The following is a 12,605-nucleotide window of genomic DNA, read 5'->3' as shown; positions in this document are numbered from 1 at the left end:
CGCGAACGAATTAAACTCGTAAGTCAAGGCCCCACTGTACATACAACCAGGAAGTCACATGCCCAGTTGAGACCTTGATCCCCAGTGTGGTGCGTGCAGGAGGCAGCTGACCCATGTTCTCTGTCATCATTGATGTTTCTCTCTCCCTCCCTCTCTCTTCCTCTCTGACATCAATGAAAATATATTTTAAAAAATATTTCTGGACTGTCACCGAAGATACCACACGACAGCTCCCTCCAAGTGTGTAAATGCCCAGGACACTCCATCAGTCGGCAAACGAATCTAAATCAAATTCCATCTGATTGGAAATAATCACCATGTGCTGCCCAGCGCCGGAGCCCGAAGTTCCCGAGAATACTCGTGGTAATTGCACGTTGCTATTTACGTGCTGAGGCGGCGGTGTGTGCAGGGAGCCATCTGAGCGCAGGCCCCAGGCAGAGCCCGGGAGCATCACTCCCCACGTGCGTCCACGCTGCCCGCCCTCCTCCCCGCCTCCCCGTGGGGCAGGCGCTCCGGTGTCAGGTGCACCGCCGGCCACGGGACGGAAATGGATGATTGCAGGTATTTTATTTTCAACTAAAGTGCCGCCACAAGAGATTTTTCCAGCTCAGTGGACTGTGAGTTAAACCATCAAGGGCTAAATATGCTTTTGCACAGCCCTACCTGGCTCTGCTTGTAAACACGCACAAAATACTAATGGCGACAATAACGGAAAGTCATTTTCATGATGGGGGTGTGCCTGGTAGCCACCAATTCTCCAATGTGACCGGTAACACGCCCTCAGGGTGCGGAGTGGGGAATGAGGAAGACCAGCTCTGAGATGAACTTGTCCCAAGGCCCCCGTTAGGCGAGCATCCATCAGCCCCCACTCTGCCCTGCGTTCTACCATCACGGGTTTTCATCATCACCATCATCAGAAAAAATTAGGACACCTGGGTTCTAACTCCAGCTCCGCAGCTAACGGCCTAATGAGCTGAAAAACCTGCAATCTCTCCGAGCTACAATGGGCTGATGGAAAACGAGGGGGTTGGCAGGAAGTGCTTACAAATGATCCTAACTTACAAAGGCAAACACAGAAAAATACCACGGGATAAGACAGGAATGCTTTTCACCTGAGGGGAAACAGGAAAATGAAAAACCTTGTAAAGTGAGATGGAAATGAGGATTAGAAAAGAACGAACAGATTTCGGCCCTGTAAAGACGAGGCCTACAAAAATGCAAAGGAAAATGCTGCCACACTCCACATGCCCGTGGCCCAGTAACTCTACTTCTGAACACAAGCCCCCAGAGAAAACATCCCTCAAGAAAAATCAAAGTCCGCCACCAAAAGGGCTGCACAGCGCGTGACATGCAGGAGAGGCGCACTGCACGCAGCCTGTCGGGACAGGCACGGGTGCCGCGGAGTGAGACCGGCTGTGCTGGCAACACGGACAAAGGCCTCCCCGGCCATGTTTAATGCCGAGCGGCTTTCTGAGGGTGGAAATCGCCAACGGGATAGAACAGGAAACGTAAAGGTGCATCGCCAGATGCACTTGCCCTCCTCAGGGTTTTACAAAAAAACATACTGATGCAAACCTGCAGGGCACCTGGTTCATGGGTCCATCCTTCCTACAAGTCATTCCAGCGGCAAACATAAAAGAGGGGGGGGGGGAGAAGGGGGCGCTTTCCAAGCGAGAGTCCAGCCCTTACATCTCTTCTGTGCGCCTGTTCTAACACAACTAATCCCCCTTATGTCTCCATCTCATGCGGGATGGTTCTCGGGCACCTTCCCGGAGATTGTCACCGAACCGTCTGTAAGACAGGCCGCATCCGTGGCACCTACAGACCAAAATGTCACACTTCCGTGCAAGGCCTAGTGTGCCTGGGACGTGCCCTAGGAAAGCACGTCATACATATATCCCTGGACGACTCTCCTCCACACCCTGACCGTCATCAATGGGAACATCAACAGTTATAGGTCATAACTTCAACGTAACCCTTGACTCTCAAGTCAACCTTAATAGGGTAGGACTTGCCATGAGGCAGATGCCTTGGGGACTGTTGCATATTTCTTAGGGGCAATGACCTCTTTCCTCAAACACTGCAAGTCCCCAACCCATGGCTAAGTGCTCCCTCTGGCTGGCCCAGCAGGAGACCCCTTGCAGCTTTAGGGTGTGAGGTAAATGGACTGCTGCCGGCCACAGAATTCATGCACATAATCACGGCATGGCACTTGGGTCCAGTGTGTAGATGCACCTTCGGATGACCATCCCACTGAAAAACGACCCTAAGACACAAAAGGCAAAATCTAGAATTTTTCTAAGTAATGATTCTCAAAAAAAAAAACAAAATAAAACTTAGCCTGTGACAAAACTCTTGTAAAGAGAAATGTCATGTATCACAAAAGTCTGTTTTCTTCCTCCCAAAAAGAATTTTTTTTCTATGAATCAACGTTTTGAAGTTTGTTTTAAGCTCTAAGATGCTGGTATCCTTTAACATATTCCATGAATGAAACAGAAAGAAAATTAATAATGTGTCATGAGAGGAACAGTTTTTTTTTAAAAAAAGCTAAAAAATAAGAATGGTAAGAACTGGGTCCCTGGATTTAAAGAAATTCTCCCAGAGACGACCACACGCACTTCTCTTGGTGACGGCTACAGCAGAGCGTCAAAAGCATCTCCAATCTCCCGCATTCGGAACTCAGGGAACCTTCCAAGGGTACAGATTACACTAAACAGACACTGGCAAGGGGCTACACCCACTCCTCCTGTCACCAGCATTATCGGAGAATTAGAAAACAGGCTTTCGTTTTTGCACCTGTTTAACATGCCGATGCATTTCATCTTAAATCAATGGTTTCTACTGACAGACCATATGTTTATTTGCAACCAGTAAATTCAAGCTCTTAGGAAAGAGATTAGGAGGAATTATTCATTTAAAAATGAATCTAAAAAATAAATTGCCAAAATGTAACATATTCCACGTCAGTGACATTTTTTTATCCATCTCAATGAGTCTATAAAATCGAATCAATTATTTTTTTCAACATTCAAATAACATTTAAGGGTCACATGGGTCCTCGGATGCCACGTAATAATTTTAGGGATTTAAAGGAAATGACGTATGTGCAGAAAAACTCCAAGACTCACATTAAGCTCAACCAAATCTACACACTTTGATTAGAATTACACCTCTATCTTGTTAACCATTACCCATCAGATGAGATAGCAACTCAATATTGAAACAGGCTGATCTAATATTTACTCATTAAAATACCATGTAATGAGGCAGGGATGTCTTTTTTCAAAAAAAAAATCGACTTCAGAAAGATCACATAGGTGTGAGCAAATCACAATTACAGAATACAAATGAAGATAAAATGACAAGGTGCAGCAAAGAATGTGAGTAGCTAAGAGCCATTTACATTTTCCAAGTTCTCTGTCTAGGGCAGCAGTTCTCAACCTGGGCTGCACAGTAGAGTCACCTGGGAATCTTTTTAAAATCCTGACTTCTGGGCCTCATCCTCCGGACATTCTGTTTCTTTGTTATGGGGTGGGGCCACAACATTAGTCACAAAGAAACAGAATGTCCGGAGGATGAGACCCAGAAACCAGGATTTTAAAAAGATTCCCAGGTGACTCTAATGTGCAGCCCAGGTTGAGAACCACTGGTCTATTCTTAAGTCCTGTCCCACGAAGGTTCTTCAGGGCGGCAGGCCCTTCCATCAGGGCTGGGTGGTGGAGTCCCGTGTAAATTAATTAGTTGAGGTTGCAGGGATCTTTCTAAAAGCAGCTCTCCAAAACACCCTCAGAGATAGGCAGATAGTCTGGGAATTAGAATCTAAATACAACTCACTAATCAATTCTTCTTGCTTCCACATTTCAATGACATTCTGTGCAATGATAAATAAGCCCATGAAAATTCAACTAACCAATCTTTTATATGATTTCAATTAGAGGTAAAAGTGGGGGGGGGGGGCGCGAGTTTCAATTTTGCCTTTGACGCTCACATTTTCCCTCAGGTTTTATCCACACTGGCACGAGCTTTCATACGGTAACTATACACACACTTGATCCGTATTTAAGCAGGAGAGGAGTCTACATCTGACATTCACATATGCAACAACCAAATTAGCTACCGCGTAGCGTCTATAAACAGTGTCATAACGAAAGTGCGCGTTTCATGCTCCCGCCTCAGACTTTACCTGCTAAAGCTGTTCGTTATGCTAAATATTAAAGTCTGACATGTTTTTCCAAAGAGAATACCACAGTAATTTCTGTAATATAAAACAGTAAGGGGATTGTTGCTGTAAATAACTTTTAAAACCATTTAGAATCAGACGGTTGGTTAAGTATTCTCCTTCAAAACAAGTAACGTATGTGCAGAAACAGTAAAAATTACTCGTGTCATGGCTTCCACCGTAACTTAAAAATGGACAGGAAGTTTTCAAGGGATCGAGAGCCTGCCAACGCAGCATGAGGGACCCACACTCGAGGTCCCTGCACGCTCACGGGGCGACCGAGCGGTCCCCACTTGCTAGCAGGAGAGCCGATGCGCGCCTTTGGGGGTCAAGGGCACAGGCACTGTACGGACAAGGAGGGGGAGACTGTACCGTTGAGAAGAGGCTGTCCTTCGTGCACGTCCTGGGACAAGACCGCGCTGTACACGTCCTCGGGAAAGCCCGTCTTGCACGTGGCGGCCTCCCCGGCCCCTGCCGATGCCTGCAACACAGAAGAGAGCGTGTCCAGCGCTGTGCCTCCTCCCAGCGATCGCCCACCAACACCCCCTGGGCCCGATGGCGACCCCTGGGATGTGGAGGAGCAGGGGGAGCTTTGTGACAGGCAGCATGGAAGAAACAAACCCCACTCCTCTCGCCCAGTAACCCATCCCCCTTCTCCTCCCCGTGACCTGCTCCTGTGGCTGAAGAACCAGCAGGGACCTGCGGGGGTTGGGAGGGGTTGGGGCGCCCAGCAGTGTGCAGGTCCCACTCCAGCATCACTACCTTCACTTTTCAAGAAAAGCGCACACATCCCAGTGTGTCGCGCCAGCATGGCCAGGTTCGGTGGGCCCGAGAGGGGCAGTGAAGGATGGAGGAAAGACAGACAGAGAAGAAAGCTGGGTGGGACACTGCTCCCTGATGGAGAGCTAGCGACAGCACCACGGCCTGCAAGCTGAGTCTTTATTTTATAGCAGATTCCACGAGGCACAGTAAGGGCGTGGTTACAATGGTCTGATGAGTTTCGAATCCACACTTAATGACATGCACCTGACCCAGCTTTGTTTACCTGCTGCACCTCCCATAGGCCATATACTCAGCCACGTGGGACCACAGGTTCGGACCATCAGGTCAAGCTCACAACCATAGCCTTTGGCCATCCTTGTGCTGGGACTTGCACGTGGGACCTGCACGTGGCTTTGCCACGAGAGTATTGTGCCCTCTCATTCGTCCGAGGCTTGAACCTGTGCAAACACTGTAGCTGCTCTCCACATCCAAGCACCCGGCCTTCTATATCCTCATCTCACTCTCTGGGGACGTCTGTGTCACTATTTACTCCGATAATTAAAAAACAAAACAGCAATATGTACATTCCCTGCAGGATAGAGTGTATTTTATACCAAGTAAAAGCAACCTATCCAAATTGTGTGCGTGCGCGTGTGTTTCAAGGGTAGGGAGACAGCCGGCGTGGCTCAGTGGTTGAGCGTTGACCTATGAACCAGGAGGTCAGGGTTCAGCTCCAGGTCAGGGCACATGCGCAGGTTGTGGGCTTCAACACTGGTTGCGTGCAGGAGGCAGCCGATCGATGAGTCTCACCACTGATGCTTCTCTCTCCCCCCCCTCCCTTCCTCTCGGAAATAAAATATTTTTTAAAGATAGGTATATATATATAAATTAACACAAGTACGTTTCTTTTCTAGACTTCAATCTGGAACATGAGCCCTGGCCACCTCCCTCTGTCACCTGCACAGGCAACTCCCCGGGGCTGAAAACTCCACCATGCCCGCGCCCTCCACCCAGCCTCCCGCCCCGCACATCCTCAAGGACGCTGGTCCTCAGACAAGGCCCAGCATCTGCATGAGTTAGGGATGTGCCAGCACCAAGGTCCCACCATGGGGGAGGAGTGCAGGCAGGATGAGGAGGGAGGGCAGGGGCAGGGGGCATCCGGCGCATGGGCACTGCTGAGAGTGGGAGGCCAGGAAGGAGACAGGGTGCGCAGCGATGTATCGGTGACTCTGGGGAGTGTCCGGCACTACTGGCTGCTGAAGCTGCGAGAGGGGAGCTCCTGGCTGCTAGTGGCTAGAGCTCAGGATGGCTCCCAACCATCCCCCAGTGCCTAGGACGCCCCCCCCCCAGTGAATTACCCACCCCAAATGTCAGTAGCTCAAGGGAGACACCCAAGAAAAAGGGGTGTCCTCCCGCCCTTTGACCCCTCCAGCAGTGGAAGCTCACCTTCTCTTCAAACAGCCCCCCATACTCTTATCAGAACACCCTCCCTTCCAGAGAGCACAGCCCCAGCGCGTGGCTCCCCCCAGGATCAACTCCCCGCTCTCTGGGCTGAGAGGACGCCCTAAAAGTTAGATTGTGAGAGAGGACCCACCCCTCCAAAAGCTCCCCCAGCACGAGGATGAGGCCGAGTCAGAGTCACGTGCGTCCTCTTAGTGTCTGAGGTCAGCAGTGTGTTCTGGAAAAGGGCCAGACAGCAACTATGTGAGGCTTTGCAGGCCATCGGCTTTCTGCTGAAACCGTGCGACTGCTGATGCCGTCAGAAAGTCACAGACACAGGGCACTGCTCGTTCTAATAAAACTTTACGGACACTGAGCTCGGAATCTCACTTCATTCCGAGTGTCAGAGCACATTTTCTTCTTCTTTTGATTCTTTTTTAAAAGCGTGTGAGCATTTAAAACGTGGGAAACACGCTTGGCCAGACAAAAGCAGGCATCGGGACCGTGGCTTTCAGACCCTGAGGAGTGAGGGTGTTCCGTTTTACAGAACAGGAAGCGATCCACCTTTTACAAATGAGCGAAGAGGCTCTCACTTCGCGGTGAATCCCCAAGCCTTCCCGTCGGGGAGGAGGGGGAGGCAAGATTCTAACCGTAGAGTCTTCCCAAGGACAACCAATAATCACGCTTCCTTCAAGGAACACTGACCGAGTTGTCCATTTGCCACCGGAAACAGAACAAGCCACCACCCTGCCCTTAAGAAGTTCAGGGCTTAATGTGGGAACAAAATAAAGAGCTGAGTGACTGCAATAGCCAGTGTAGACTGGGGAGTAAAGATATGCAGAGGGTATGGGGCCTGGGAGGAGCTGGCAGTGGGGGAGTAGCTGGCAGTGGGGGAGTAGCCGGCATGGGGGTGGTGGGAAGCCATCCAGGCAGCCGCTGCCTGAGCTGGAAGGAGGCAGCGAGAGACAGGGAGAGACAGCGTCCCGCCTGGGGAATGACAATGAGCACAGTGTCCCTGGAGACCAAGGAGCCAGGCAGAAAGTCAAAAGTTGAGGCTGGAGAGTTAGATGGGGTGAGGTCGTAGATGGGGGGCCTGGGGTTGTCCTGTTGGCTTGGGGGAGCCAGGCACAGATTTTAAGCAGAAGCGGGTGGTGATTTCTCTGAGGCTTTGTGGGAAATGTGGGGGGAGGAGGTTGAGGGAGGACAAGTGACAGCTGGGAGACAAGTCAGGGCACAGACTCCAGTCAGGCAGGGGCTGCAGCAATGAAAAGGGGGCCGACCGTATCAGCATGCAGACAGTTAAGGCCGGGGCTCCCCGAGGAAGGAGGCTGGGGGGGAGGGGGGAAATGGGGCCTCCCCACGTTTAGCTCAGTGACCCTGGACGTGGGCAGCACAGACTAAGAAAGATAACCCAAAAGGAGGACAGTCAGGAGCTAAGTGCACACGCGGCAGAAAGAGGGACCGCAGGCCCGCCGTGGAATCAGCGCCACATGGAGCGCACGCAGGCGCCTCCCCAAGGACAAGTTTGCCGGGAGCAGGAGGAAGCGGGAAGGGCGGTCACTGTGCCCGGCGTGCGGCGCGGACGAAGCCCTGCTGATCCACGTTGGGTCATGGTCAACCCCGATCGCTACACCAGGCAACTGCTAGGCCACGACTTCCGGTTTATTTGCTGCTGCTGTAGGGCTCCAGGGAAGGACAATTCACATTTAACCCTAGAAGACTGGCTCTCAATAAATGAATAATTCCATCTGGATGTAGTCATTCCTCCTGACTTCCTGTATCAAGAAGACCTAATGGGACACCCCAGTGTCTTCATGAAGATGCTACTCAGATAGGAAAGACAGAGCATGACTGGTACCCGGCACTGCTCCCGACAGTGGGGTTGGGGAACACCGGCCCTCGGGCCATATAAGGCCCAAGGAGTCATTTGTTCTGGCCCTGCCAAGGCCTTAGGGGTGAGTTCATTACATGTTTGATCACCTCATTTCTAAACTGATAATTCGGTAAGGCCCGCAAATGAGGTTATAAATAGCCAAGTGGCCCTTGGCAGGAAGAAGGCCCCCACCCCTGCTCTGCAGGGACTCGGGAGCCAAAGGCAGGCTCTGAAGGGCAGGCGTGGGGAGTCTGGAATGCAGACTTTCCACATGCAGACGACCTACGACCTGAGTTTGAACCCCACCTGTCACTGACTGGCTGTGGCCTCAGAGAAGTCCCGTCCCCGTGAGCACGGAGTGTGTAAGCACAGCCCCCGCTCACGGCAGCGTGAGGAGGGGATGAGGTCAGGGAGCGAGGCACCAGGACAGACTGGCACATGGCTATGCAGGGCCTTAGCTGTTAGCAACAGTGGGATTCATGCTTTTATGACATGAATCTAACTCGCAGTATATTTGTCCTACAGCCCATTTATTTTTACTTTTTTTATAGTATTTTATCTTTATTGTTGAAAGTATTATAAATGTCCCCTTTCCCCCCCATTGGCCTCCTCTAGCCCCCCGTTCCCCCCAACCCCAGGCCTTCACCCCCCTATTGTCTGAGCCCATGGGTTATGCATATTTGCACACAATTCTCTGCCCCCTGCCCCACCCCCTCCACCGGGTGCCTTCCCTCTGAGATCCCACAGCCTGTCCCATGCGTCTGTGTCTCTGGATCTATTTTGTTCATCAGTTTATTCTGTTCGTTAGATTCCACATGAGTGAGGTCATTTAGCGCCCAAACTGGCTCCGCGGAACAGGTCATCTGGGCTCTCTTGTCTAAAACACAGATTCCTAGATCCCAGCGCAAGATTCACTAAATAGAGTCTCGAGAGATGTGGGTGGGTCAGTATATTTAACAAGAGCCACACGCTCAGCCCGTACCTCCACCTCTGGAAGCTTTCTGAGCTCCAGGGGCAGCACATCTACCTCCCGCCTGTCTGCAGGCCTCATAGCTCAGCAACAACAAAAGGAACCCGGAAGCCATGATCCTCCGGGCTCCCCCCAAAACACGCGGTCTCCTGGTCACTGTGTGCAATGGAAACTGACACCTCAGCCGTCCTTCAGCTCCATTAGCAGGAGAGCTGGCCCGGTGGGCACGGGGCTCTCTGGTGTGAAACCCCCCCTTGGTTTGTAGCTGGGACCCAGCACCGGCCCTGGGGTGATGCCCCTTCTCAGGGTCCCGGAGGCAGAGGCCCAGCTGCCCCGCTGCCCCCGCCACCAGCTCCGGGTCCGAGTTTCCATTTCCCCTGACCAGCACTCGCTCCGCTCCTCCGGCTGCACCGACCGCGTCTGGGGGCAGGAGGATCACAGGAGCGAGGCAGCGCCTGCCCGTTCGCATCAGTCCATCGGCTCCCGCTCTGAACTCGGGGCGACGCGGCCTTTGTCCTGGTTAACATGTCCCCTGTCGCCCGCTGAGCTAAAAAGCCCTGGGCCCACCGCGTTTTCAGGTCCCCGGGGTCATGAGCCCTTTTCCTGCCGCCCAGACCTGCTCCCCCATCGCCCCCAGCTCACCCCTACCTCCGGGCCCTGAAATGCTCCCCCAAGGCTAAGAGAACAAACAAGAAGCCAAATAAACCCTTGTGCTGCCAGGGGCGCCACAGGCCACTAGGATGGACACGAAGGGCCTGACAGCGACAGCCAGCTTCTCGGGCCCTTGGGGAGCCCGTGGCTTCTCTGGGGAGCCCGTGGCTGGGTGCAGTCCCATGAGCCTCTGGGGAACGGGCTGACTACCCTCTGGGCCAAGCTGAGATCAGGAGAAACAGGGCGACTCATAGAACCAGCAACTCCTCGTCCGCTCCCCGCTTCTCCTCACGCCACCACCCAGGGGCAGCAGGTGGCGGCCTGTCCTGCTTGGGCTCAATCTGGTAGGGTCCCCACTCCTAAGGCCACAGTTTGCTCCCTGACACTGGGGTCCCTCCGGTCCTCATTCCAAAGTCCAGTCCTCAGAGCTTGAGGAGACAGACTGATCGCCCTGCTCCCCACCCTTCGCCACGCCCTGGGGAGTGCCTGTGGGTGAATGGTTTAAAACAGGCTTTGTCCAGGCCCCTGTACAATGGATGCGGAGAAATGGCCTCCGCCCTCCCCGCCCTCCGGGGGATGTGAGGATTACCCGAGACAATGCCTGGGAGGTGCTGGCCTCCACACAGTAAGCCCCAGGCAAACATTAGCTTCCATCAAAGGAGCCCCTCCCCAGAAGGCTCACTGTCCTGGGAAACACCCCACACAAGCCAAGGCTGGAAAACCTGCCCCAAAGGGAATGGGAGACTATCACCCAGGCCAAGCCACAGGCCGTGACAGGCTTCATCCCCAGGCCGGGTCCGGGTGCCTCCGGGAAGGACAGGCCAACACAGGCCGCCACGCGGGGTGGGGGACAAGAAGGGACAAACCAGAGAACGTACATGCACAGCCATGGACACGCGCAACAGGGTGGGGAGTGGGTAGGGGCTGGGAGGAGGGGGGGAAGAGGGAGAAAATGGGAAATATCTGTAATGGTGTCAACAATAAAAATATATTAAAAAAATAATAAAGTCAAAACCATCTCCACCTCATTAGTAACCAGGGGCATGCAAGTGGAAACTAAAAGGAGATAGCAAAATGCAGCCCACTAGATTGTGAAAAACGTTAAAGTCTGACTCTAACACGTATATGAAAATTATGAAAAGAGAAAAACACGTAGAGTTTGGAACACGGGCTCGCATGACCAGCCGGTACGGATGAGCACGCAGGCGGCTGGCAGCCCCGCGCGTCTACGAGTCCACTCATGGTGTGCAGTTCAGAGAGGACCCACATCCCATCTCCTCTGCACACACCCAGATAAAAATATCTATGCATACCAGAGGTGGTAAAATCACTTTTAGAAAGCAGGGAATAACTGTTAGAAAAACAAACATAGCGGTACCTCTAGATCAGTGGCTCCCAACCTTTCTTTGGCCATGCCCCCCTCCCCCAAGCATCTCTAACATCTTGATCCCTCCCCTCCCCCCTGCCATGACATATAATTCTTATTATTCAAAAAGTGAGCTCCTATTCACGCGGAGGAAGCCTAAAAGGCCATTAACTTGGTCTAAACAAGCTTCCAAAGAACATGGCATCCACAAAAGACAAAAATAAAAGAATGAAAGGACAGCTGAAGTCCTGAGGAAGACATCACTGAGAAATTGTTAAAACATAATAATATGAAGTGATATGAAAAATAGCAAATAAAGTTTCAAAACATGTAAGAGAGAACTGAAATGCGTAAATATGTCACAAGCTATATTTATATGCTGTACCGGAGGCCCCTAGGACCTTAAGAAGTGCACTCCCGCTGGGCTAGAGGGAGGGGATGGGAACAGTATGCTGGAGACTCCCGAGGCCCTGGCACTATTCTGTGTCTTAACAAGGCTGGTAGTTACGCTGACATATTTTATATACTTTATTGCTTAAGCTGTGAAAATACACGCTTTATATACTCCTCGACATGTACAATATTTTGCAATAGAAAACGTGTGGTTTTTTTTATGGTTGAACTTCATACATATACAAGATAGAACCGATGGCAATCCGGCTTTAAAACTGTTTTACCTGCATTTAAATAAATGTCAAACCTCGAACCCAAGCTCTGCCGTCGGCTGCTGGCACCTGAATGCTTCATCACTTACTGAGATGACTTCCGGCACTGTGACTTCGCCCATCTGTGCTCTGGTGTTCTCATATGTAAAATGAATATGGTGTGGGTGTGTTTTTTTCCCCAAATTAAATGAGTTAATACATGTAAAGTACTTAAAACAGTAAAGACCGAATGAGAGGAAGGGAGAGAGAGAAACACTGGTGTGAAAAAGAAACATTGATCGGTTGCCTCCCGGACACACCCTGAGTTAGACCTGCCACCTAGCAGGAATCGAACGTGCACCCTTTTGGCGTCCAGGGAGATTCGCAACTGAGCCAGCCGCCAGGGCAGCCCATTCGATCTTCAGAACAATCTTACCAATGGGCACTGAGGGCTAGCAAGGTCAAATGCGTTGTCCAAATTCCACCACAACCAAGCATCAGAAGATCTATTCCTGACCCTTGTGCTACACTGCCTCTCTCAGCCGCTAACCCAGGAAAACTGGAGAGAGAAAAACAATGAAACCTAAAAATCTATGGAAATATCATACTTGATAAAAAAAACCACTTTAGTTCAGAAAAATAGAAACTATATTGATAAATGATAGTTGCTCACATCCTAT

General features: G+C 51.4%; 1 protein-coding gene across 1 annotated transcript in view; it reads right to left on the bottom strand.

The window, feature by feature from the left end:
* CDH2 (cadherin 2) overlaps nucleotides 1-9,345 on the bottom strand; it is a 195,405-nt gene extending 186,060 nt beyond the window's left edge. The window contains exons 1-2 of the mRNA XM_015564689.1: nucleotides 9,277-9,345; nucleotides 4,592-4,784 (exon numbers count right to left, since the gene is read on the bottom strand). Coding sequence (XP_015420175.1) covers nucleotides 4,592-4,784; nucleotides 9,277-9,345 — 262 coding nt within the window. The remainder of the gene's footprint in view (nucleotides 1-4,591; nucleotides 4,785-9,276) is intronic.
* Nucleotides 9,346-12,605: the final 3,260 nt, after the last annotated feature.

This window comes from Myotis davidii, unplaced genomic scaffold (genome assembly GCF_000327345.1).
Source record: "Myotis davidii unplaced genomic scaffold, ASM32734v1 scaffold181, whole genome shotgun sequence".
Classification (NCBI taxonomy): Eukaryota; Metazoa; Chordata; class Mammalia; order Chiroptera; family Vespertilionidae; genus Myotis; species Myotis davidii.
This window is presented reverse-complemented; position numbering and strand designations above follow the sequence as displayed.